At 40.4% G+C, this 26,536-nt stretch overlaps 1 protein-coding gene across 1 annotated transcript in view; it reads left to right on the top strand.

Moving 5' to 3' along the window:
- FAM53A (family with sequence similarity 53 member A) overlaps positions 1–26,536 on the top strand; it is a 71,935-nt gene that overhangs the window by 19,993 nt on the left and 25,406 nt on the right. The window contains exons 2-4 of the mRNA XM_032109243.1: positions 727–973; positions 7,827–7,881; positions 11,661–12,463. Coding sequence (XP_031965134.1) covers positions 896–973; positions 7,827–7,881; positions 11,661–12,463 — 936 coding nt within the window. The 5' untranslated portion in view covers positions 727–895. The remainder of the gene's footprint in view (positions 1–726; positions 974–7,826; positions 7,882–11,660; positions 12,464–26,536) is intronic.

Here is a 26,536-nt window from a genome sequence, read left to right as displayed (position 1 = left end):
TGCAGATCACTGGGGGGGGAGGAATGTAGAGGATTTTTTATGTAGCTGATGAACCTAGTGCTTTTGATTTAGGTGACTGCTCATAGAATAAAGATATCAAAGCTGTTGTCTGTGATACTTCTATGTGTATGGGAATCTGTCTTGGTTAGGAGATCTGGTGTTTGCTGACAGTTTTGTAACCTAAGGAAAAAAAAAACCAAACCTGAAAAAAACTCCAGGGCAGGGTATTAAAAGTAGCTGAAGGTTTGGGAAGTGGGTATAGTGTTTGTTACCCACTGCTCCACTTTTCTTCTTAAGAAGGGGTTAGTGATGAAAAACCATGGTAAAAAATGCTAAATAGTGTCAAATGTGCAGAACAGTATGGTGGGTATCTGCCTGTGTCGTATGCTGTTCTAATATACCTGGCTTGGGCTTCATTAGTTAAAATTTGGGAAAGCTTTCCATCTGCCTTGGATCAAACTCCTGGGTAGAATCAGTTCAATAGCAGGAAAAAGCCAAATGATACTCTGATCTTTGCCATTGAGTCTTATCTCCTTTCTGAAATTTTAATCAGTGGAACCTCAAATAGGAGTATTCTTTCATGAATAGAGATGTATAATCTGAAATGCCAGGCCATCAGTTTGCATGAAGGAATAGTCCAAATAAGAGTTGTGTTATTACAATACTAATTATGATTATGCAAGAATTTTTCTGACTTTTTTACTTTTTTCTAATCCAATTTTACAGGAAGCCAGACATGATACACTGACAACATTTGAAAATAAACTTTGGCAATAAGATGGAAGCATAAATCTCAAGATTCTAGACCAAAACAGAAATGGCTCATGAGTATTGAAAGAAGAGACTGAAGAGCCTCTGACACTTCCGTGTGAGCAGTGGAAAAGGAACAACTACCATGGTAACACTAATAACAGAAAAGCTGCAGAACCAGAGCTTGGATGATCTGACCTGTAAAACATACAATATTAATCTGGTAAGGATCTACCAAAATAACATGAAATAAATGGGAAATGCCAAGTAACTCAGAACTGCATAACAAATTCAAGAATGTATTTCAGCCAGAATGTAGCTATTTAGGTTAGGACTGGTTTGCAAGGTTGGGTGGGAGTTGTAAGGGGAGGAAAAAAGTGGAACTTCAGTGTTTAGCCCCTTTTTGAAGTCGTGCTTTCTTGCTTTAATGATCATTTTAACCTTGCTACTTCATTTTAAATAGCAAAAAACCAGTTCTTTTCATGAAATAGTGCTCTAATGACTGAAAAGAATTATCAAAGCTTCTCAGAATTCCTGTTTTTGCTAGCAAAACCCACAAATACTTGTATGGGTTGAAGTTTTCTTCACTTCCTATAACCAGGTGCTTGATATCTTTATATCTGACAAGAGTATTTACTTACCTATGTGGCAGTCAGGGATTTTTGTAACTATCAGCACTAGGCAGAAAGAGAACAAGTTGTCAGGTAAATACAGTTAAACAAAAAGTCAGGTTACCTCCAGACTGTTGTTGATGCCAGTAGAGTGGATCCTTGCTTCTTCAGTGTCTCAGATGCCTGGTGCTCTGAAAAACTTTGTAGTTTATGGTGGTATTCTTGCTGGTTTAATCTCTGGGTACATAGTGTGGTTCAAGCATGCAATTCAGGCATGAAGGAATCTATTCTCTTCACATCTCATTTGTGAATGAAATATCCACTCTAGAGTGAGTAATGCAGAACAGTATCTTGTCAATTTCAGGTGCCTACCTGAGAGCCTCGAGACCATGTTTTGTATGGAATGCACTAATTTTGTTTTACTGACTTTAATTACAGTGGCACCCTTGTGTAGGTCAAACTTTAAGGTTCCAGTGGGACACAAAAGAACTTAATTTGACTAAATGTCAGGGTGTTGTTCAACTCTAGTTCTGTTACTTATTAAAAAAATAATTCAAATATTGGACCTGAAGTATGTCAGTTATTTTAAAACTCTATTGAACAGCTGAACTGCTTCCTTATTTACTTCATGAGCCCAAAGCAGGTGAAGCATATCTTGAATGTGGTGGAGTTTGTGCACAAGCACTTGCAATTCTCATGTATCCAGTTCCTTGTCCAGTAAGGATATCTTAACAGTAGACATTAATCAAGCAGTTTTATTTTCAAAACTGTAGCAGGTCCATTTAGAGTTCTTCTAATAATTGTTTCTACTTCTATTTTGCCTTCCCTTTAAATATGTGCTATTCTTGAAAGACAGATTTAAGGTCTTGAAATGGCGTTAACTCTCAGGAGAAGCGCTTACTTAGCTTGCATTTATTTTGTCTGGTTTGATGAAGCACTTGGGACATGCAGTTTGTAGGAGAATCTGCTGTATCTGTGAACTGGCAAAGTCATCATTTAACTAAACTCTGGGGCCGAAGTGTAAGGCAATGATGACCTATAACCAGTAGCAGTATTTGTAACTAAATGTGGTGGCACCTTGTAACTTCTAGTTTTTGAGGTCCTAAAGTTTGCATAAACTTGGAAACGGAACTGTCTTTTTACCAGTAGTCAGTGTAGGTTTTGGACTGCAGACCTCGAGTAGCAGAGAAGGACATTCTACTGCTTTTACAGTGTGCAGTCTGTACAGGAGTGTGTTGGCATGCTGTAATGTGTTGTAGGTTGGTTGTTTTTTATTCCTCTCCTTATCTGGACTTACAATAAAGCATGAAAAAGAGCAAGTGGAGCGGAAAATGGCACATGATGTCTCATCAGTTGTTTTGTCCTTGCCCTTCTCCTGTTCCTCTCCTCCTTTTATCTGTCAAGTAATTGGTTTTGTAAGTGCTTTAGTTCTTACAGAAAATAGGTTCTGAGGCTAGGAACAGGTTCTGTTTGTACACAATGGCACCCTGAAAAAGTGTGGAAAGTGTGTAGTGAGGTGTGGAAATAGAGAAGCAAGTGTGAATAAAAGTGTGCAAGTAGGATGCTCCCTACTAAAAAGGATTCATGGAAGCAAATGATGGCTTCCTGACTAAAATGTGAACATGAGATGATAAAAAGTGTTTTTTCACTGGTGAAGGCAGTTGTGTAATTTCACTAAGGGAAAAAGGCTGCTGATGGTGGTGTGGTATCAGTGCTAGCACATTTAGGCTTTTTGGCAAGAAGTTCAGGTTAATGCTGTGGTTTCTTCTAATAGCAGCAGTTTAGAGCGATTCTGAAGTGATCTTGCCTGCACCTTTTGTTACTTGTGCTGGCACAAAGTTCTGTGACACCATGTGGTGAACCTCATTGTGAGCTGATTGAGGATCAAGACGCAACTTTTCTTGCCTGGGTTAATGTAGTTAAACCTTATCAGTTTTGTGATACCTTGTGCAGTGCATCTGCTCAAGTGTCTTGGCACAAGTAGATAAAATAGCTGGGGAAAAGCTGTTCTGTAACACAGCTCATGAATCAGGGTTATAAAAGAAAAAAGAATAGCTCTTTCAAAGCTATTTACTGTGCAGCCGAACTGGGCATAAAGACAACATGTATAGGGCATAGTACACTTTTTCAGTTGTGTAAGCTGTGTGGTGACCAAGTACCTCTCTTTTATGTTGTAAAATACTGGCTGCAGCTTCTTAGTGCTCTGTTAAATGACATGCTAATTTTCCAGGCTGGTGTAATTCAGCCAGTGCATGCTCAGTTATGTTGTACAGCCTTGTCCTGCACCTGCCTTCAGGAAAATGACTGAGTGACCTGCTCTAGAAGCAGGAAGGTTGTCCCAAGCTCTTTTCCTCAATTTGGGTACTGTAGCTCATGAGGTGGTGTCCCTGGTTGCTCAACTTACAAGACAGAAGTTCTGTGAGCACATTGTGTCTTTCATGGATTGACAGCAGCATTAAATCAAATAGTCGGTCTCTATTCCCTTGAACTCTCAGAACTCTCATAGAGCTCAAAGTCTTGGGTTTTTCTGTATATTCTGACTAAACTTGTACCTTTTTCATATTCCTGTATAGAATCTCATGTTGGTTTGTGAAGTAACAGCATGTGAGCTGTAAGACTTCAAGGTGTGGTATTAAGAAGAAAACATAAGCACTGCCAGACAAGGATTTGTGAAAGGAATGTTTTACTGTAAAACCCCTTACAGGCATGGGGGGTTTCATTAGTTTTAATTTTTGAGGCTTATTTGTGTTGAAAGATGTAGAACTCGATTGACTTCCTCACAGGAAAAGCCACTGGTCAGAAGACTTGACTTAATAATTTCTTTACATCCTGAGAAAAGGTCAAAATGTTCCTCCTCACTATTTCATATCCAGTCATATTTGGAGGATATTTGGTAGAAAAATGGAGGTCTGGTATGGCCTATTCAAACTGAGTCACATCTGTATGGTGGTGGTTAAATTAGTATTTGCATGATAAACAATGGCTTCCCTGTGGTTTGGAAAGGATGCTGATAAATTGGAGGAACTCAAATATACTTGGAAACTGGAAAAAATGCCTTGAAATTAAAGCCATTAATTTTAAAAGTATGAAGATGAAATTGTCATTCTGAGAATAATGAGGAGGGATAGCACAGGCTGTGAAGTTCTTAATGCAATACACTGGAGTGTAGAAGAATAGCCAGAATTATTTTTGTTACAGTTGGCTTCTGCTAGCAAAGAACACTTAAAATTAGTGATGAAATTATAGTTTGTTGTCAGCCTCACACAGCTCTTCCACTTACTTAGTTCAGACTAGGTGTCTTTTCAAGTGACTATTTTAATGAAAGAACAGCTATTACTCAGAAAACTGACTGAAACTTGCAGCATTGTTCTAAATATTGTGCCACATGTTTTCTTTCCTTTTGAGCATAGTCTCTCCAACTGCACAAAAGAGGTTCTATTTGTGAATAAGCATTTCAAAGTAGATCCACTTCTTGGCATGAAGCAAATAATTCTAACCTCAGGTGAAACTTGTAGTTTCATTGTTTTGTGTGTCCATCTTAAAATATGTCATTATTTCCTTAATAAATTCTCCAGAGGCATGAGATCTTGGTGGATGTTTTAACATCTATTCAAAAAGCAGTAGTTGCAAGATGGATGCTTCCTCTTCAGGAAAGTGACTTTGTTGAATAACTTGGCCTTATTCTAAGGAAGACTTCCTTCACACAGAGGGTAGCAGACTTCCCTGTCAAGGTTCTTAGCAATTGCAATGTCTTTCTTTTATGACTATGCTTGAAAAGTCTTCATTGAGGAAGCTTTTGGGTAGATCATAACACAAAGGGAATGAATGGGGGAGGGTAGAGCGTGGCCAGCCCAGGAGAGCTGATAAACTGGTTCAGTGCCCTGTTACAGTAATACCTAGTGGGACTTGTGCCATGTGCTGTATAGATTAAAAAAATCCTCCCTCCTGTAAAGAATTTACAGCCTGACAGAGTCTACTCAAATTTGGACTTCCAGACATCATTAAAATACACCAGCAGACCCTGTTTCCAAGTATTTTAGTTTCAGTTACAGAAAGCCAAGCATATATTGTAAAGGAGATTTGTTACTTACTGTCCTCTTAGTCACTCAACCCTTATTGCAGTGCCTTGAGCTTTTGCTGGAAATAGTGCAGCTTACTCTCCCTTTCAGCATGTGATGTCGCATGTGATGTTCTTAAGGTTTTTGGTCTGAATCTCGGAAGAATTAGCAAAGAATTTTTTTGTCACTTAGCAGGATTCTGTATAAATGATCCCAAGTTGCAGAGAAAATATGTCTGCTTTGTCATGGAACTGAGCACTGACTTCTCCAGAACCTGGTCAGAAATAGCTGTAAAGACAAGATTGCTGTCTGAGTTAGAGAACATTGCAGTTCTCTGGAGGACAAATGGTCTGTGTGTATGTGATCTCACTTTTTCCATGTTCACCCTGAAAAATGCTTTCAGTGCTCTGCAGCTGTCAAAGTAGTTTAGTGTCTACCTGATGGACAAGGCTTTTTAAGGTGGTAAAAGTGCAGGTAATCAAACAAGTTGGACATCCATGAAGAGAACCTTGATAAAGATGCATTTGGCTGTAAAACTCTGAAAACTAAGTATCAACTGCCACATAGGATTGTGCTTGAGGTTCTGTTCCTTATAAGCATTGAATATCTTGGTCTCTGTGAATAAACAGTCTTTTAAACATCCCTAACTATTATGCTCATACTAAGTCATCTTTCTGCCCCTTTCATCTGGTTCAGGATAAATCAGCTATAAGACTTTTTGACACAGAATTTTGTTCAAATAACACATTTCCTTAGCTACTCTCTGATAGTTGAATAGGTTGGTGTTGCCTTTCATTTGGGGAAAGCTGGAAAGGAAGAATTTGTTGAAGACCTTATCTTTTAGTCTCTAGTTCGTCCATTTCCCCTTCAGGGACAGCTGGAATGTAGCTACTGTTACCTTAATGTGCTCCTGTGTTTCACATGAAGCTGGTACCTGATTAGAGTAAATGATGGATACTGGCTTTTTAAATGTGAATACTACTATAAAACTGGCAAGTTGCAGACTTCAAGTGGTTTGAATCAGACTAATTAATAGCAAATTCAATGGAGATTTAAACTTAGGGTTCTGCTGTTTACTTGAAGTAGCCTCTTTAAAAGGAGGTTATAAATGCATCTACAGATGCAAATGGAAAGTAAGAATGAAATGGATTGTCTCATGTGCAGATGCTGATAAAAAATAAGATTAAAAATCTCATTGCTGTCCTATCCTTTCATCTGTTCTATTATTTCCTACCTCTAAAACAATAACACCAAGGGAATATTACCACAGCTTAATGTTTTTCTCTGTGGGGCTCAAGGATATAAAGTTGTCACTAGCACTATGTGCTGCTGTACAGAAAAAAAAGAAAAAGCTTTGTAGCCCAAGGATGTTTGTTTAAAAATTGACTTTGTATCTGGAAAGGAAGCGTATGTACAATGCTATCATCTTTGGCTATACACAAAGAACAATGTTCACATAAAGTGTGTTGCTCTTTTTTAAAGCAATCTTCCTCTCCATCCTGAGGTGGTGGTGGGGGAGTGAATAATGACCCTTGGGCTGATGGAGCTATGAGCCACTTATTTATAGCTCCTTTATAGGAGGCCAGATTGCAAGCTCTATGCTTTGTCTGAGGAATCTAGACCATTAAGAATGCCTTTGTAGTAATTTTTTAGGTAAAATTAGTTGCAAACTTCTCTTACTGTGCCGATGCTACTGATGAGGCTTAATTGAAGGCCTTTATACACAAACCTTGTTTTAAGCATGTCTATTATGTTGTTTCTGAGTAGGGAGCCACCACCAGTAAGTTGAGATTTAAAAAGCAGTCAGTCTGCAACAGATGTTTTGGGGATAGGAAAGATTTTTTCAATGGCTTTTCTACTTTGAAGAAATAAAAAAAAAAGTCACTGCATTGATTATAAGAAAATGTAAAATACTAATAAAGTCTGATTGGAACAGTGTTCATGGTGGTGAACCTCAAGAGCTTGTATATTTAATTTAGTTAAAGCTATTCTTGTCTCTTAGCTGAAGATGAAGTGTTTTGCCTTCTAGCCTTAAGATTGAAAATGGAAACCCAACTGCCAGATTGTAATTTCCTCTCTACTGAAATGAGAATTGGATCAAAGCTTTTTCATTAAAGATGAATTATCACTCTTAATTTTCCAGTTTATTCACATGGGCTAATGTTGTAATTCTTGAAACAGTTTGATACTTAGCAGTATATCAGAAAACATTATAAATAGATGCCAGAGGCTTTATTTATAAAGATCAGCTGTTCAGGAATTTATTCAAGAAATCTTGAATAAACCCCATCTTTTAAAAGGCATTGTTAAGTGCATATATAGGAAAACTAAAAACTGCATGCAATTTCCTTGAAGTGAATGCTGACTCTTTCCACAGTTAAAACTTTTTTTTTCTGATTGATTTCAGTACTCATCTGAGAAGCTGAACAAAAGTGGCAGCTTGTTCCCTTTCGAAATCAATGGTAAGTTCTTCAGAAACCTTAGCTGTGTTTTACTGAGGTAATTGGTATAGCAAGCAGCCTTTCTTTTGTAAATAAGGTGAGGGGGATGGAGCATGCTGCTGTAGAGCCTGCTGGTTTAAGCTGGTCTTTGAACAATACTGGGAATAGCTGGTTGTTAGTTTTGTACTTGTGATCTGCTTTGCATAGTAAAAAGCCCTTGTAACACTTTCTTTTTGTTCAATATCTGCCTTGGTGTACAGAAGCACAGAAATGCTGTTTTTCATGTTAAACATCTTCAGATTCCTCAGCTAGTAGAAATCTTTGTACACCTTATTCTATTCTTTGCCACATAGAACATATAGCATGATGCAAATCATAAGGTGAAGTCCAGTGCCCTCATAGAAGTGTTGTTTGCTTTTATTGCTCCTTGGTCCTATTAGAATAAGTTTTACCTAGCAAAAGCAAAAGTCCCAGTTATTGATATGTAAACTTTCCACTGCCTTATTAAGGCGTGGACTTGAAATTTTGCATGTTATGTTTTCTCTGAGCATGGAGGACTTTTATTTGCTCAGTGGGATTCCTCCTAAAATGTTAATCTTGGTTTGTGAGAGGTTTCAAAGGCAAATGATGCTTTATCTTAAATAGCATTACCAACTAAGCAGGTATCCTGGTGGGAGTCTGTTACAGACCACCCAACCAGCATGGAGAGGCAGACGAAATACTCTGTAAGCAGCTGGGAGAAGTCTCACAATCACTAGTCCTTGTTGTCCCCCCTTGTGGGGAAATTCAACTTACCAGATGTCTGCTGAAGTACAGTACAGCAGAGAGGTAGCAGTCTAGGAGGTTCCTGGACTGCATGGAAGAAAACTCCCTGATGCAGCTGATGAGTGAGATCAACCAGGGGAGATGCTTTGCTGGACCTGCTGGGTTTGAAGAGGGAAGGGACTGGTGGGTGATGTGGTCAGAGGCTGCCTTGGTCACAGTGACTGGGGTTTTTGATCCTTGGAGAAATAAGGAGGCAGAGATCAGGAGAGCTGCCACCTTGAGCTTCTGGAGGGCAGACTTCAGCCTGTGTAGGAGGCTGGTTGACAGAATCCCTTGGGAGGCAGTCTTGAGGGACAAAGGAGTCCAGGAAAGCTGGATGTGCTTTAAGAAGGAAATGTTAAAGGTGCAGGAGCAGGCTATCTCACGTGCTGAAAGATGAGCCAGTGGGGAAGAAGGTTGGCCTGATTGAACAGAGAGCTTTGGCTGGAGCTCAAAGCTAAAAAAAAAAAAAAAAAAAAAAAGCAGCCCGGAGAGTTGACTTTTGGAGGGAGGGGAAGGCAACTCAGGAGGACTACAAGGATGTTTTGAGATTATGCAGGGAGAAAACTAGAAGGGCCAGAGTCCAGCAAGAACCTAATCTGGCTACTGCCATAAAACACAATTAGAAATATTTCTGCAAATGCATCAGCAAGAAAAGGAAGGCTTAGGACAATCTCCATCCTTTACTGGATGCAGGGAGGAATATAGGGACAAAGGATGAGGAAAAACTGAGGTGCTTAATGCCTTCTTTGCCACAGTCTTTAATAGCAGGACCAGTTGTTCTCTGGCTACTCAGCCCCCTGAGCTGGAAATCAGGAACAGGAAGCAGAATAAAGCCTCCATAATCCGAGGGGAAATGGTCAGAGATCTGCCACATCCCTTAGGCACACACAGGTCTATGGGGCTGATGGGATCCACCCAAGAGGACTGAGGGAGTTCATGGACAGGCTCACTGAGCCACTCTCCATCATTTACCAGCAGTCCTGGCTGACCAGAGGTCAGCAAATGTGACACCCATCTGCCACAAGGAGGATCTGGGGAACTACAGGCCTGTCAGTCTGGCCTTTATGAAGGGCAGGTCCTGCTTGACCAACCTGATTTCCTTCTCTACCAAGGTGACCTATCTAGTGCATGAGGGAAGGGGTTCTCCCAAGTAACAAGTGACAGGACAAGAGGAAATGGCCTCAAATTGCACCAGGAGAAGCCTAGATTGGATGTTAGGAAAAATTTCTTCGATTGAAGGGCTGTCAAGCATTGAAACTGGCTGCCCAGGGCAGTGGTGGAGTCACCATCCCTGCAGGTATTTAAAAGACATGTAGATGTGGCACTTGGGACATGGTTTAGTGGTGGACTTGGCAGAGTTAATGGTTGGACTCTGATCTTAGAGCTGTTTTCCAGTCTAAATGATTAGGTGCTTCTGTCATGTAAACAATTAAAACACAGGTTCAACTCTTGGCTTTTTTTTTTACTTTAAACTTTTAAATAAGCCTCCCAGCCTGGAAGAAAACTTCCTAAGGATTTTTAAAAAATCAAGCAAGTCCAAGCTAGGAAATTGTCCTACAGTAGATGCTAGGAGTTTCAAACATTAGCTGGATCCCATTGTGTTGGCTCTTTGACTTGCATTGAATTATGGATGGTCCCTGCCTTGCAGAGCTTGCATGCTTAAGGCAAAGCACAGTATGTGGTTGTACCCATCTGAAAGAATGGAGGAGGAAGGACAGAGGAATTCTAATAAAACATGTTTGAATAGGCCAGCTGTCTGCACAGTTAAATGATTTTGAGACAATAGGGTGTTCTTTAAATAAGATCCAAATAAACAGGATAATCCATGACATACTTTGGGCATGGAACATGTACAACTATTTGGGTTTGCAACTTTTAAAGCTACTCAGCAATCTTTTAGCTGTAAATTACTCTAAAACTTAGTTTAGAAAGTCAACCATAAGAATATACTAGTATTTAGTGTTTAGGCTCTATCTAGGTTCTTAAAATAGGTGTATGGGAAAAAATGGGTATTTTAAATGTTCTTTCTTTAAAGCCAGGATAAGTGAAACTTATTTGGCTAATTGGTTTAAATTAGCAAATTTTCTAACCAAGCATGAAGCACTGTTAGCTGGCCAAGAGTTTTGCTGCTTTTCAATTTGCAAATCCAAAGTCTGCCGTAGTTCTTCTTACACTTCATTGTATAATGTGGAGGAACAGCTGTAAAATGTGCAGAATGTTCTCAAAGAAACGCTTCACAAAAGAGTGAGAGGCTGCACTGGCAGACTGCTTTTAACCCAGCATTGCCACTTCAGATGAGAAATTGTGCACTATGTCTGCATTCACAGTAAAAGTTGCAGGAGGTTCTTAAGGGATACTTTATTTTATGCGTTGAATTAAGATTTGGGGTTTTTTCTTATATTCAGAGTGTAAGGGAGGGGGGAAGACAACAATCTTCAATCTGATTTAACTTTATACTGTTTCTAATTTAAAGTAAAGCTTTTCAGAGTGGAGAATGTGAACACCCTTTGCAAGTTTTCTTTAATAAGGTGTTCTTAATAGAAAAGTATAAGAGCTAAATGAAGAACAGCAGTCTGAAGAGATTATCCTGCTTTTGCATTAAAGAAAAAAAAATTCCCTGTTGGCTTCTCACATTGTTAATCTGTTTTGGTTGTACCTGAGGTTGTTCACTGTTAATTGTGGTATGTGTGTACACTAAGAAACTGTCCCTGTTGCTCACTGAAAAGCACATATTGTAATTATTCAGTATAAAGGAAAAGGTATTAACAAAGTACTTATACACTGGAATGCCTGGACTGGTTCCTGAAATACTTTGGTCTTTGTGTTTTTTGAATTTTCTATCTTTTTTTTTTTAGTGTGAAATTTTGATTAAGAGCTGGGTATTTATGGCTCAGCCTTCTAAACATGATTTTGATGGCTATACATTAAACTAGGTTTAAAACAAATTGTTCTTTCCCTTTTCATCTTTTACCTGTATCTTTTTTTGCTTTCAGAAGACAGTCCTTGGAAAGCTTTAAATGGGGGTTACCCAATCCAGCCTGACACAACCAGGAATTCAGCTTACCCTTTCCCGGTGTGCCCGTTCAGCACCAGCGCTGCCAGCAATGGCAGTCTGCCGTGGCAGCAGGAATCTTCCAACACGTCCATGGTGTCAGGATGGATAAGCGAGTTAAACCTGAACGAGAACTCGGGTCAGCCCTTGGCACCGCCCACCAAGCGCCACTGCAGGTCCCTGTCGGAGCCGGACGAGCTGGCTCGCTGCCGGTCGCCCTGGAAGCCGGGCAGCTCCAAGGTTTGGACTCCAGTGTCAAAGAGACGCTGTAACAGCGGCGGCAGCGCTACCTTGCAGCGCTGCAACAGCCACGGAAGTGCCACCTTGCAGAGAAGCACAAGCATCAGCCTGCCACAAAACATCCTGTCCCTAAACAACGTCTTCACCATCACCAGCTTCAACACCTCTCCAGTACCCAGACCTTCCTCTGCCAGCAGCGGGTTTGTGGACAGCAGCGAGGGCAGCACAAGCTCCAGCACCCGCTGGAATTCTGGAGGCCCTTGTGACTTTAACCCAAGGCGCCGCCTCTCCCTCTCCCAGGAGCACATCACCGAGACAGGAAATCTCATGCCTTCAGCCAACAGCACTCCCACCTCCACACCCGAGCTCAGCCGGCGGCAGGGCCTGCTGAGGTGCCGCTCGCAGCCCTGCGTCCTGAACGAAAAGAAAAGCCGGCTGAAGCGCAGACGGGAGGAGGATGTACGATGGAACAGGCCATCGTTAGACTTTTTTAAAATGACACGGGTGAGATTTTACTTTCCTCGGTGTGGGAAGGGAGCTCTTGCAGAAAGGCTGTTTCTAGATCAGCGGCACTAATTTGTAGTTACAGTTGTTGCAAATCTGCATCTGTCACCTTCACCAGGAGAGCAGGTTGCTTGTACTTGCCATTGCTATACCCTAAAGCAACTTATATTCTGCCTGTGAAACCCAGTTCTTGAAGTCCATTCTACTTGATACAGAATGCTGTGAGCTCTGAAAAGATGCTTAAAGCAGAGGCCACAGAGAAATGGCTTGCTTTCTGAAAAGCAAGGAAGCCATGGGGAATGGAGTAGATGTGGTAGCAAAAAAATTTGTACCACTGTGTTCCCAAATGCAATGATTTCTGAGTAATCTTAGTGCAACTCTGATTAAGCCTCCCCTTAGTTTGAGTAATTCCATAAACCTAAATAAGAGCAAGTAAACCCCTGTATAAATGGATTAACTAAAGAAGCTGCTAATAAGCAGTTGGAAAGAGATAGTATTCTAATATGGCAACTGCAGGTGCTCCAGCTCAATGGAGAGGTGTTCTACTCCAGAATTTTATTCAGAATTCTACTTCCCTCCTCATGAGAGTAGAGGTGCTGATGCAAGAACTAGAAAACTTCAGTTCATGCCTATACTCTGCATGTAATACAAATGCATATACACAGCTCATTTTTTGGAGCTTCTGTGTCCACAGAGTTGAGTGCTGCAGTTCAAAATGTTAAACTGAATCTCACATTATGGTCAGAGAACACTTTGTGCTTGTGAGTATAACCCTACTGGTCAGTAAGTACCAGACTTGGAAGGCTTGTGTGATAGATCTGTTACGAGTAGTGGGGAGGAGGTAGTTGGCCAAAGTAGCAGTTAAAATGTAAGGAGAGGACATAGTTGTGCACCAGTGTCCCTGTACGTGATGCACTGAGCAAAAGAAAAGCTGAATAGGATGGGGTGTTGGCTAAAACTTCCAGTTTGTGGTACCCCAGTATTAGTAGGCTTTACATCAAAATACATGGGAAAAATACTAGTAAGATAGATACTGGACCTGTCTGATGCTAACTAATTTATATGGGCTTGGCTAAAGGTCTCTATAACATCTGTCCTTCCCTTGTTACTTCTATAAAACAGCTTCTTATATCGTAAAGGATTTTCCTCTTGAAAAATACAATTTTTTTGCTGAAGCTGTGGGGGTAGAGCAGTCTGGTTTACTTATTGACAGGGTTGGTAACCAATTCTGTTCTAGGTATGACTAGACAGTGTTCTGAGTTTTGGCCAAGATGCAAGTTTACTAGTTAGCTAATCAGATTTTACCTGTTTCTGTGTTAATCACTGCTGGGATTAGTTTGCTAATCTAGACCAGAAGTATTATTGGATTTGCCTTTCAACTGCCTGTGTGGTCTAATGCAGGTTTCTTTATGTAAAATTTGAAACCTACCCCTTTTTTGGCTAGACTTGATGCTTGCATTCTTCATGCTCTGTAGGTGAGATGCAATATTTCAGGCTACAGAATAGCTTCAGTTGCTCAGATCTTACACCTTTTAAATAATCCATACAGCAGTGTGTATGGAGGGAACCTGTTACAGCCCATGTCTATAGGAAGGTTTTTGGCTATTTAGATTTACTGTAGAATTATACATGAGACTAATATTCAGCCAGTCTTGACTACTTTTTCCTGTAAGACCTACTTTGAAATTATGATTTCATGATAAGTTGAGTAGCTTATGCAATGAAGTTCATTCTGCAGTGTTAAGGCCCTGATGGTTTTTTTTTTCCAGCTATTTCAGTAGAATCTTCCTATTAAGGTATTTAATCAAAGGCACAAAGTATAGCTTGGAAATACATCAATTTCCAAACATGCTAAACTTTAATGGAAACATCTGTTTAAAAACTAGGCAAGTACTGGAAACATTTGAAGTAAAAAATTGAATTAATTTTCCAATAAATATTAGGTTTTTTTAGAATGACAGCTTGCTTACCCATTATATTGTTAGTCTTCATATCTTACCTTCTCTCTAAGCCCCAAATCCTGGCAGATGTATATGCTGTGAAACTTACATTGTGGTCCTAAGCAAAATTACTGCTGTGAAAAATACCAGGAACTAATACTACAGAAGGCAGAAGTTTGATTTTGTCTCTACTTATTAGAATCATCAGCTGGAACATACAATCAAGAAGTCATAAAATAGGGTTGGAAGGGACTTTCAAAGATAATCTACCCCCCTGCCCTGGGGTTGTTTCAAAGTGCCATACGAGGTGTCCTATATCTGCGTGTAGCTCAGTGAAGATCAGGGCTACCATTAGGGAAAGTTCAGTGAGACCTTCCTTTCATGTATCTTGATGACTCTTTATTGTTTCCAAAAATACTTTTTCTGTGATTTCAAATTCACTTCCAAGTCAGTTTATGAAAGGCCTCTGTTGAAAACAAGCGCTTTTAAGGATTTTTATTCTAAGCTTTACTGCAAATATTTTGATGTTCTCAAATCTTCTTAAAAAGCTCAACTTATCAAGTAGTTGCTTAAAACCAGGTCAGCAGTTAGATAATAGTGCCTGTGGAGAATTTAACGTTGGGCAAATATGATTTATGATAGATCTGAAACTGGTATATTGGAGCCACAGTTGCTTGAAGATGAAAGTTTTGGGGCTGCAGGCATCTCTGCCAATGCTCTGGTGTCCTGAGAGGTTGACACAAACACCTGCTAAAGTTGCTCAAGGCTTCTCAGCAAGGAATTGTCTCAAGTCAATATTTATCAGTAAATAAATGATTTATTTACTTTAGCTTGAAGCAAGGGCTGTTATATCTGAATGAAGATCTTGAATAGCTGTGGTTGGGTGAAGCTTTAGAGGCAGAAGAGGATGAAAAGTGTTTTTTTGTTTGATGTGTTTTGTTTTTGTTTTGGGCTTTTTTCATTACTGAACTGTTTTTTTTGTTAGTTGAGTTCTGAAAATGTACTTGTTGGTTGCTGCTTCAGTCCCTGATAATTTGATAAATATTAGTGCTAGAAAATCAAAAGTCTAATTCTGAAAGCAAAGTTTTCATTGTCACTGCTTTTTAAGGTCAGAATTCAGTGAAGAGAAAATTGAGATTATTAATCTATCTGTGTGTGTTCTTAATTTATGCACTTGTTCATGGCTTGCTTCTTCCACTGTTGCATCTTTAATATTCTGATTTGTGCCTTTATTCAGGAGAGGTAAAGAAATTGGGCAGCTCTTAATACCATAAACTGTTTATTTCTATGTACTTTGACTTTGTTTTATTCTTCCACAGACCTTCACACTTCACTGCATTCCCCCTCTGGTTTAGGTTTTCATGCCCTCTTGGGAAGGAATATGCCATATCTTCAGTTCTCATGGAAAATGCTACATTAATGTCCAGTAAAGTGAGTGATTCATGTATGTAGAAAGAGATTGAAGTGTTCAGGTAGATTGCTGTACACCACTGCTTAGCTCTTGCATAGTGCTAAATTCTGGAAGGATCTTTTTCTGGACTAGAAGCTGAAAATACAAACTTGTGAAACATCAGAGCTTCTAGGACATGAAGACAGCTGTAAAAACAAGTGGAAAAGACTGTAGGAAAAGATAACAAAATATGATAGCTGTTTTCAGCCCCTGAAGGCTCAAAATTATTTTCTCCATTCAGTTTTGTGTGCAAGAAGAACTGTAGGAGTTGTAGCACAGCAGAATGCAGTGTCTGTGCCCACTGAGCATTTGTTCCCAACCACCCAAATCAGAAGCTGGCTCCGGTGAGCAGTGTCAGCCTTCCTTCATGGCAGCAGACATCCCATCACCCTGGTATTTGGAGGTGCCTGCGTGTGGCAAAGAGCCTCTCTGGAGCTCTTGCGCTTTCCCGCAGCAAATCCGCTCTGTCTCAGAGGCTGCCGCAGAATGAGTCAAGGTGGTGTTTAGACTGCTAACTGCAGGATGAGGAGAGAGATGTTTCTTTACTGAAGTGGAAACTGCTGAGTTTTTTCCAATGTTCTGCTTCATGAATTATGTCAGTTGATCCTGAGGTGCGACAAGGAAAGAGCAGCCAAGAGGTTGCACATGATTTTTGATGTGTAAGCAAGTTTTACTGTGACAGTGAGATTTAATTCTGTTTTAGATCAAACAACACGCTGTAGTTTGAAGTCTTTCTGGTGTTCAACATTCTTGTGTTACTCCTCCCCCAGTGTGGTGGCACGAGGTTCCAAAAAATAATAATCTGGGTATCATACTTAAAAAGCCCGAACTATTTGTGTTTTCTATGAAGTGGTGCTTAGTCTTTTTAAATAGTTAATACCAAACACCTGGCTTTATCCACATAAGTAATATTTTCAACTAGTGAATCCTAGAGCATCTCATGCATTAATTAACATTGGATTGGTAAGACAACACAGTGAAGAGTTTTAAGGGTCTTCTAAACAGTCAAGTAACTCAGGGACTGAAGTTGTAATTTCCTAGCACAGGATGCTTCTTTTTGTAGAAATGCTTTAAAGTCATCTGGATTTTATAGTACTGGATTTTCTTGGTACTGAGAGAGACTCTAAGTGCCACACCAGGTCAGGCCAAAGCTGTGGCTGGCACCCTGCCGAACCAGAACAGCTGCTTTGAGGGATGCAGGAACAATGAATGTGCAATGTGATACTTCCTCCAGTGTGGCCTGGCTCCTGCCAGTGTGCATCTTGGGGGCTTCAGAGTGTGAATCAAATTCTGACAACTACTGGTAGAGCTGCTTGCTGTTGATAATCTGCTTTTTTAACCCTGTATCTTGGACTTCCAGTGTTATATGACAGTTAAATTTTTGTAAACAGTTCTTCATCACCTGCAACACCTGAATGCTTGATTTAGTCTTTCTTGAAGTTTACACTCTTCAACAGGCAAAACACTTGGATAACTTTGATCCTTAAAGTAAATTGAGCTAAAATTGCTTTGACTATTACCTTTATGCTGCAGATTGCAGTGATGTAGTGGCTTTATGTAGTAAGGAGGACTTCTCACTGGGTGAGTGTGAACAGAGTCAAAGATGTCGACTTTGACCAAAACAGCAAAATTAGTATCACTTACATGTGAGAATAAGCAGAGGGACTATAGTTGGTAGTGACTTCCACAGCAGTTTAAAGATATACACAAAGTAGAGGTGAATGTGGGAGGTGGATGTGTTTCCCTGAAGGGTGGGAGGAGGAAGTAGTGCTTAATAAAGGGCAGAGCACATCAGTGGTGTTGCAAACTGAGCTTGGGTCAGGTGACTGCTGCTTTTATTACAGAGACTTTCCTGGTTACTCCTGATCTCTTTTGTGCAATCTCTGCATCCACTTACTTGAGTTTCTTTTTGTGGAGGCCAGTTTGTAGAAGCCAGTGTGAGTAGATACAGGGGTGAGCTGTAATACTAATTATTTTATTTAGGTATATAACCAGGGTAACAAAATTGTCATTGCAGTCTGAGAACTACCAAGCAATGGCTCTTTTTTGCCCTTTGAAGTTACTATAATGGGTCAGTATGTGGACAGGTTTATGAATTAGCCATACTGTGACCTCATTAAGTTTAAGCAAGATAAGTGTGGAAGCATTCTCATTCATTCTTTGAATTCTTGTCCAGAAGATTTCAAGTTATGTTCTGTTAGGCATAGTTATAGTAAACTTGTTCACTTTGATTATGCTACAGCAAAATGCATTAAGGTTCCCAAGCTGTACTGCTGTACCTAGAACTCAAGAATGGACATGAAAAAAAGACAGTATTGTCATATATGTGAGTAGTGTAGTGAAGGAGCTGCTCCCTTGTCTTAGGCTCTCTTCCAGGTAGATGTTTTAGCATGTGCAGGATAAGTAAGTGATATCAAGTCCCTCACTAAGCTCACAGGGTACCTGCCCTGGGAGTCAGGGTGTATTGGTTTGGCATGGTCTGGTTTTAGGTAGCAGGGGGGCCACAAAAATGGCTTCTGTGAGGAAGCTGCTGGAAGCTTCCCACCATGTCTGGCAGAGCCAATGTCTGATGGCTCTGAAGATGGACATGCTGCTGGCCAAAATTGTGCTAATGAGGTTGGTAGTGCCTCTGTGATGGCATATTTAAGAAGAAAATCAAAACAAAGTCACAAGATTTTGGATTCGAGTCAGAGAAGAGGAGGTGAGAACATGTGAGGGAGAAGAACATGGTGACACCAAGGTCAGTGAAGGAGGGGCAGGAGGTGGTCCAGGCGCTGGAGCAGAGATTCCTCTGCAGGCCATGGTGCAGACCATGGTGCAGCAGCTATGCCCCTGCAGCCCGTGGGGACCCACGGGGGATGCAGAGATCCACCCGCAGCCCGTGGGGACCCACGGGGGATGCAGAGATCCACCCGCAGCCCGTGGGGACCCACGGGGGATGCAGAGATCCACCCGCAGCCCCTGGGGATCCACGGGGGATGCAGAGATCCACCCGCAGCCCGTGGGGAGGTGCCCAGGCCGGAGCGGGTGGATGCCTGGAGGAGGCTGTGCTCCAGTGGAAGACGCAGTAGAGAGAGGGCCCTGCTTCCAGGCTGGAGCAGCCTGTCCTTGGAGGACTGCACCCTGTGGAAAGAGAGCCCCAGCACAGCAGTTCTGGGAGGGCTGTGTGCCCGTGGGAGGGGCTCACGCTGCAGCAGGTGCGGTGTGGCTGCTGCTCCTGAGAATGGACCCATGCCAGGGAAGTTCAGGAGAACTGTCTCCCGTGGGAGGGACCCCACGGCCTCACAGGGGAAGACTCCTCTCCTGGAGCAGCAGAAGGAAGTCTCAGTGATGGACTGACCGAACCCCCGTGCCCTGTCTCTCTGCACTGTCGGTGAGAAGGAGGGAGAGGCTGGGAGTGGAAGGTGTTCCAAAGGCTTATTTTACTTCTCATTATCCTCCTCTGATTCTCTTAGTAATAAACTCACATCGCCACTGAAGTTGAGCCTGTTTTGCCCTTGAAGTGTTTCTCCTGGTCCTTATCTCACTCATGAATCGTTTGTTAATTTTTTTTTCCTTTTCCCTCCTCTGCCCAGCTGTGGCAGGGGAGGGTGAGTGAGCGGCTCTCGTGGGTGCCTGGCGTTTGGCCAGTGTCAAACCACGACACAGGGCTGCACTGGCTAAAGTAGGTTAAGTACTGGCTCATGAAGTTCATTCAGATTGTGTTCTGTAAATAGTAAACATGTTGCTTTAAATAGCTTGAGATGCTTATGTAAAGCTTGTCTCTTGTAGCCTCGTGTCTAAATGGGAACAAACAGGTTATTTAGGGTAGATGGAGTTTCTGCTTGTGGATGCAGTGGAGTCAGCAAAGGCCGTTCTGTGCCCTGCACATGAGTGCAGTGTGGTTTGGGAAGGTCTTTAGATTGCAGCACTTAATCGCTTAAACTCTTGTGATGCACTTGCAAGATGTACTACACAGCATCTCTTGGTCAGAATGTAGGTCTGGTTTTTTCTGCCTGTGAATGATGTTGCAATTCAGTGGCGCATTGATGGTGCAGCACTGCTCAGATAAAATTGGTGGTAGATGTCCTTGCACTACGTGTGGATATCTTGTGCTGGAGGGCATCCTTGATGCCCTTGGCTTTTGGAATATGGTTTGTGGAAAATGCAATACGGATGAGTAATATGTAGAGGATGATTGGTCTGGGGTTGATTGGGATCAATAAAATGGTAGCATATACAGATATGTAACACCAGTAGTTTCCCTTTGTATAAGATTAAGAGCAAAAAGAACAGCTATGAATGAAGCAATTGAGCCAGGAACAGAATTTTAGCTCTTCTTTGAAAACTTAATACCTATTACCAGGGGAGCCTTTAACTTAACGTTTGAAAAACAGAACTTATCTTGGCCTACCTTTGCTTTGAAAAACACTTCTGGGACTTGTTGGGCTTTTTTTTTTCCCCTTCCTGTGGTAGTAATTTCTGTAAGTGATCATAAACCAAGAAAGCAAAAGATAACATGATTTGTATTTCAAATATCAAGATAGTATCAAAATTGTCCAGCTAAGTAAATCAGTGGTTTAAATCAATTTTATGTAATTCTAGGCATAAACATAATTTATAGCTGAAAATAAATTGCCAGCAATGGACCTCAAGGAGAAGTTTCCTACTCTTTGCCTATGCAGTGTTCCCCTTTGTGCAAGAGGCTAAAGACTTCAATATTCCCAGAATGTGGCTTTTCTTTAAGAGTAACCTTGTCTTGGAGGACAAAAGTCTGAATGGAAAGGAGTACAGTAAGATACTTACAGGTTTTCTAAACTTCAGTAGAGTGAAGATAAAGTACTGCTATGCCTGCAGGAATTTGAACAATGAAGTGCAAGTCAGCTTTGATCTGCTAGAGGTTGATCAAGCTGTATTTGTTCATTGGAAATCAGTTAAGAGGCCAGAGAATTGCTAAGATCAGGAAGAAATTCTCTTTGGAGAGGAACAGGTATGTGGAAGGTAGGAGCAGTTTCTTGAGGTGCCTCCTTCTGTGTCATTTACTTCTTGAGCAAACTTCAGTGATAGCCAGTGGCAGTCCTGGCACTGCTGTCACTTATGGAAGAGCGCAGGTATTCCTGAGCTCTGCACCTCTCTGGACAGCAGATGTCTAATAAATTTCCAAGTATTTTGACTTGGACTGTGAATTAAATTTGCCTCTCTGAAGTTAAGCAATATGTATCTGCTATGTAGTGTGATTAAACCTTCCACTTTCTCAAATTAAATAAAAAATAATATACAGCAGTTTGAGTCAAATTTTGTGTGAGTAGCTATTTACATTTGGCTATCAATCTGTGAAAAACAACTGTGGAAGTCATGACTGAGGAAAGATGTCTTAAATCATTCTATCTTGTTCTCTGTTGATGCATGATTACTTCCCACAATATATATTTTTCTAGTATTTGGTCCACTGTAGCCTTTTAAATGCCTCCAGGGATGTGGTTTCCTTAGCAGATAAAAGAGCCTTTTGTGGGAAGCAGAGGCAGTTTTGCCTAAGCTATAAAAGTCATTCAGACTCACTTAAGATAGTGTCATGTATTTTTGGATCTCATTCCTACTGTCATGATAATATTTCATGGAAATAAAACTTTAATCTTCCTGGTCCTCTAGTTAATAAAAACATGTGAGATGTCTTAGCTTCCATTTGAAAGCAACTTCTGCTGGAACGAGAGGAGGAATGGCAGATATTAGGTGTGGTATCTAGAGCTTGGGAGCCTGTATCCAGCTACACCTCTCTGTTTTGTGAAAAATTTATGAATGACTCTGCTTTTTTGGCCGGGAAGATTCTTTTTTTGTGATTTAGAGAATTACGCATGAGCAGGAGTTTTTGCTCTGAATAGTCAAGGATTAGAGCTTCTTGCAGAGTTCTAAGAAGCACCAGCTGAGGTGTTCAGCTGGATCTCCATTTCCAGTCAAACATTTAGACTATTCCTTTCACTAATAGTTAGGTCTCTTAATTTAAACCTCTTCAAAGTACTCCAGTAAAATAGGTTAATGAAATATTTTGTGGAAAATGATGAACCTTTTTCAGTCATCTTAAGCTTTATTTACTCTACTTTGTAAGGTGCTATACAGATGCTACTTTGTAAGTTGAAGTACTTATGTTAGAAATACTCAAATGTTGGTTTCAAAACTTAAAAAAAAAATCATTAACATGTGTTGCATCAGAATAAAAAGCCTGTAAGTGGGCTTAAACTCCAAACATTTAAAAGAAATCCGACAACCAAAACAACCCCCCCCAACTTTGTTTTATGCCATTATAAATCAGTATAGCATTCTTCTAAACTTCTTGATCATGTGTAGCAGCTAGTGCTTGTCTCATGCTGTGTCCATTGTTTGAGCAGGAACTTGTTTAAATTACAGTAGTATTTTCAGGGAGGTATGAAACTATTTTTAGAGTATGCATTTGTGGCATAAGTAGTTGATTTAAGCTTAAAGACAGCTTTTTAACCTTGTCAAAAATCTTTATTTTCCACTAGGCCTTATGTTACTATCTGACAATCAGTTTTGAGTTGGATTTTGTCATTTCAGGCATAGTTGTATGGTTCTTTCATCCTTCTAAACCTAAATAGATGAACTGCACATCTGTTGTGTGAAAGTAATGTAGGAGGTCTCTAAATTTTTCTATTTCAAGAGTGACTTTGTTAACATCAGTTAAAAGGCTTATCTATAATTACACAGTTCCTATTAACACTGTGGTGTTGCAAAACTGATGTTCATTTTCCATCCCTTCCCAGATAGTTTTTAATGTGGACCATGTGAAAATCTATTTTTAAAACCTTGAATTATGCTTAATAACTAGCAAAGCAACATAGCAAACTTAAGCTGTAATTTTTAAAAATAAGTTCCAGCACTGTACCAGGTGAAAACAGAAGTACTCTTGAACAAAGAGCTGAGAATTTTCACCTAAATGTGTGTAGCAGCAGTGCTGAAGGGCAATGTTTGTGCCATGACTGACTTTAAAGGCCCTTTGGGGGGAGCAAGCATTAGGAACTTTCTCTGCTGATGGGGAGGTGCAGGGACTTAAGCGTGGTTTTTATTTCTTTAATCTGTTGTGACAAGTTTTTGTGGAAGTGAGAAGAACAGTTTAGTTTCCTAAAATGAAGAATGGTATCTAATCTAATACCTTCTTTTGTGGAAGGTGGCAAACATTGTGTAAACCTGCCAACATCTGCCTATGAGAAAGGCAGGACAGGTCATAACTTAATTTGACAATGAATCTTGTAGGGCTTAAGATCCCAGATGGTGTCAATGGTGTGTAGCTATTGAACTGACTTGTCTGAGCTTTTCATGTAAAACTTGTGGGCTCTATCCAAGTAATATGAACTCAGCTCAAAATGGATTTAATTGTCAGAGACACTGCCCTGTGGAATTAACTTTCCTTTTGAACAGTTTGTGTCAACCTTTATGGCAGCAGTACCGGTAGTAGATGGTGTAAGCTCTGAGGGCTTCCTGGCAGAGCAATGCTGGCTTAAGAGTGTAGTTACTGCAAGAGGGAGATGCAGGAGACTGTAGCAGTAGACTGGGGCGATGAGTTTGAATCCTCTATGCTTGATGGTACATGCTGAGTCCAGCAAATTAAACTGAGAGGGATGCTTGAATTTCAAGGTTTTCCGTATTTTTGATTTTCCTTTAAGAAAAAAAGATTTCTTTACTTGAGTAGAAGCATCTCTGATAGCAATTAACGTTGGTTATATCAATTTCTTGAACTTTACAGTTCAGATAGTTCTGCAATTGAATGAAGCTAGAGAAAAGGGCATGTGTAATTAAACACGAAATGAGATGTCGAAACTACTACTTCTCAGCTTCCTCCCAGTTCCTTTTGAATCTAGGATGTAATTGAGACTGAGACTCCCCCTGCCCCATCCAATAAAGTGTTGATTGGGAACTTGAATTAATTTTTCTAGTAAGTTCTATAGGTGAAAAAAAACCCTTAAAGTGCATCCTTTTTTGTTCTGAATTACAGACCCTCCTTCATCACTTGCTGCTTAATTTTCTAGTGTTTTATTTTATGTAGATGAAGATAAGCTAACTCCGAAACATTTCTTTTCACAGCCACTATTGTGTAATTTTAAGCTTGGGCTCACAAAGTACTTGAGTTTTTGTTGTTCAAGGATGTCCCTAAACAAATGGTAGTGTGCAAGGCATTGGTGTAAGGCGTTATCTTCCCTGAAGCTGTGCTTTCCTGTGGTCACCCTGCAACATCTTAATGTTGCACATGCTTTGAAATTATGGAGGGTTTGGTTGTGGAAACCACTTTAACATTTGTTTTTCCCTTCCTCACTCCCCTCCCCTTGCCACCCCTGTGATTTGAGTTTTGTATGAGGAGGACTCAGAGGAAGGGAAGCCGAATTCCTTTTCCTTGTTTTCATCTTCCAAATACAATGGTGATAACAATGTCTGTATGAAACAGGCATTATATTTTGGTAATAATGTTTTGTCTCAAAGCAAGTGAGTCATCTTCTGACTGCCAGGCTTCAGAATACAACAGTCCTGAAGAACTTTCCATATGAGGAAGCAATAACAGATTTGTGGGATGGGTAATGAATCATGGATAATTAGTGTCCTGGTCCTGTGAAGCTGTAGCATCTGACAGGTATTTTTACTTTTGGTGGGGTGGTTTAGAATAACATTCTCTACCCAGTTTATAATTTGATCTAATATGTGAAACCTTTAAATGGCAACTTTTTATATCGTGGTACAAAACCAGTATGAATTGCTGTCACAGGGTTACCTCCTGGGCTTTTTTTATCTGCTTAGTTCTTGTGAGTATATTTTAGGGCATCACAGATTAAACTATTAAAAATGAAACTGTAATCTATTAAAAAGTAATTATTGTTATAGTGAGGGGGACAAGTGATTTATTTTGCCTGTATTGGTGTGCATGTTGTGCTACCTTCATACTGATTTAGATGAGAAGAAGCATCCTTTATATATCAGGCTATGTATCTTTAGCTTAGTTCAAAGTACTACAAATAATTACTTCTGCAAGCTAGAAGCTTCCAGTTGCCAGTATTTGGCTTCTTCTGTGAGTAGCCTGGGGCACTTAATCATCAGAGCTCACACTTCCTGTTGAGTGGGAGTGTCCTGCCCATAGCATTTGGTGTCTGCTGAACATGAGTGGTCTCCAAATCCCTGCTATTTCAGTGCATCTGACGGTGTTTGTGTATAGCTCTGTGCCTGGTATACAACTAGTGAAATTCCTTTGGTTACTGATGAAGGTTTTTTGACACCAGAGCTGTTAGTCTTTGTAACTTGTCCAAGGAACAGCCATTTTGAGAAAGAAGGCCTTTAAAAATAGGTGTCTTAGAGCAGGAAAGCTTTTCCTAAGAGCTCCGGGGCACATCTAAGGCTTCTTGCATAGTCTCAGACTTATGGAAGCAAGTGTTCATATTGATGTTAGATCCTTCAGGCAGGACCAGCAGGTCCTGTCCCCATACCTTCAGCTTCTACCAGGCTTGAATTTGAACATACTTTTATTTTTTCCAGTCCTTTTTTAATGAACAGGGCCAGTTAACTGAGACTTGTTTTACTCTAATGTTAGTCTAAGTACCTGAGGATGAATCTGCAGTTTGCCAAGTTGTTGGAGATAATGCCAGACTTAAATTTGATGCTTTTAGCTCTTTCTGCCATGAACAAGATGAATTCTCTAGGTAGCTTACAAAAAGGGGAGGGAAGGGGATTAGGAATTGCTATCCATCTAGGGCTCCATTTCAGATGCATCTGATCTTGGGTAATCCAGATCTTGTGTGATTTCCCCCTTCATTATGATGAAAAAGGTCCTTTACTTATAGCTCTAATTGCTAATTAATGGAGTCCTTAATTTGTTAGGAAAAGCTTTTTAGGTTGAGCAGTGTTAGAGGGGAACATTTTTTTCCCAGTCTTGTTCCCTAAAATGATCTTGCTGTCGAGAACAGATTTAAGTTTTCTGTGCTGAAACATAACTGATAACTACATTCCAAACTGGAGTTGTACAGGTCATAAAGTTTGTTAAGAAGTGGCCTTGTGGGTTTTTTCTAACCACAGCAGAGTATTTTCTTGACCTAGTTATTTTTCAAAGACAGATGACTGTTTTTCTTACCTTGAACATTGTTGCCTGAAGGGGTTAGTCTGATGGTTTGACACAAGATTTGGAGAACCTCTAGTCTCTGCCTCTGATACTGTTGAATTTGGATGCTATTCTGCCCAGCTGTGTTCTGGGCAGAAAAAAAAGTAAGATTCTTGAACCTGAAAAGCTCCTTCAGTAACAGGCTTTGAAAAAGGAAACCTTTGTCTGCACATCAGGCTTTTTCCTCTAGGATGAATCTTAGATAGTACAAACCTAAAGTATGGAACTGTTCTACTGGGAGTCAACGTTTTTGTCAGACGGCATTTAAGCATCTTTACGAAATGCATGTCTGTGTTTATTGGGAACTGGCAACCCAGCATGATGTCTGCTGGCTAATTTCACATGGTCTAAAAACTTTTTTCCTCCTAAGTGTTGCCAGCTTCTCTCCCCATTATTGTGTCTGTGTGTTCCTGCATGTGCTTATGTTTTATAAGGATGTTACAGACTATTGCTGCTATAAGCTCTTTCTTTTGGAGGGAGAACAGCAGAGCTGAATGTTGGAAGCGGGAGTGATCCTTTCTCTTTTACTGTGTGAGAACAGGACATGTGCAGAATTA

This window comes from Corvus moneduloides, chromosome 5, assembly GCF_009650955.1.
Source record: "Corvus moneduloides isolate bCorMon1 chromosome 5, bCorMon1.pri, whole genome shotgun sequence".
Taxonomy (NCBI): domain Eukaryota; kingdom Metazoa; phylum Chordata; class Aves; order Passeriformes; family Corvidae; genus Corvus; species Corvus moneduloides.
The sequence above is the reverse complement of the archived record's forward strand: the minus strand, read 5'-3'. Positions and strand labels throughout refer to the sequence as shown.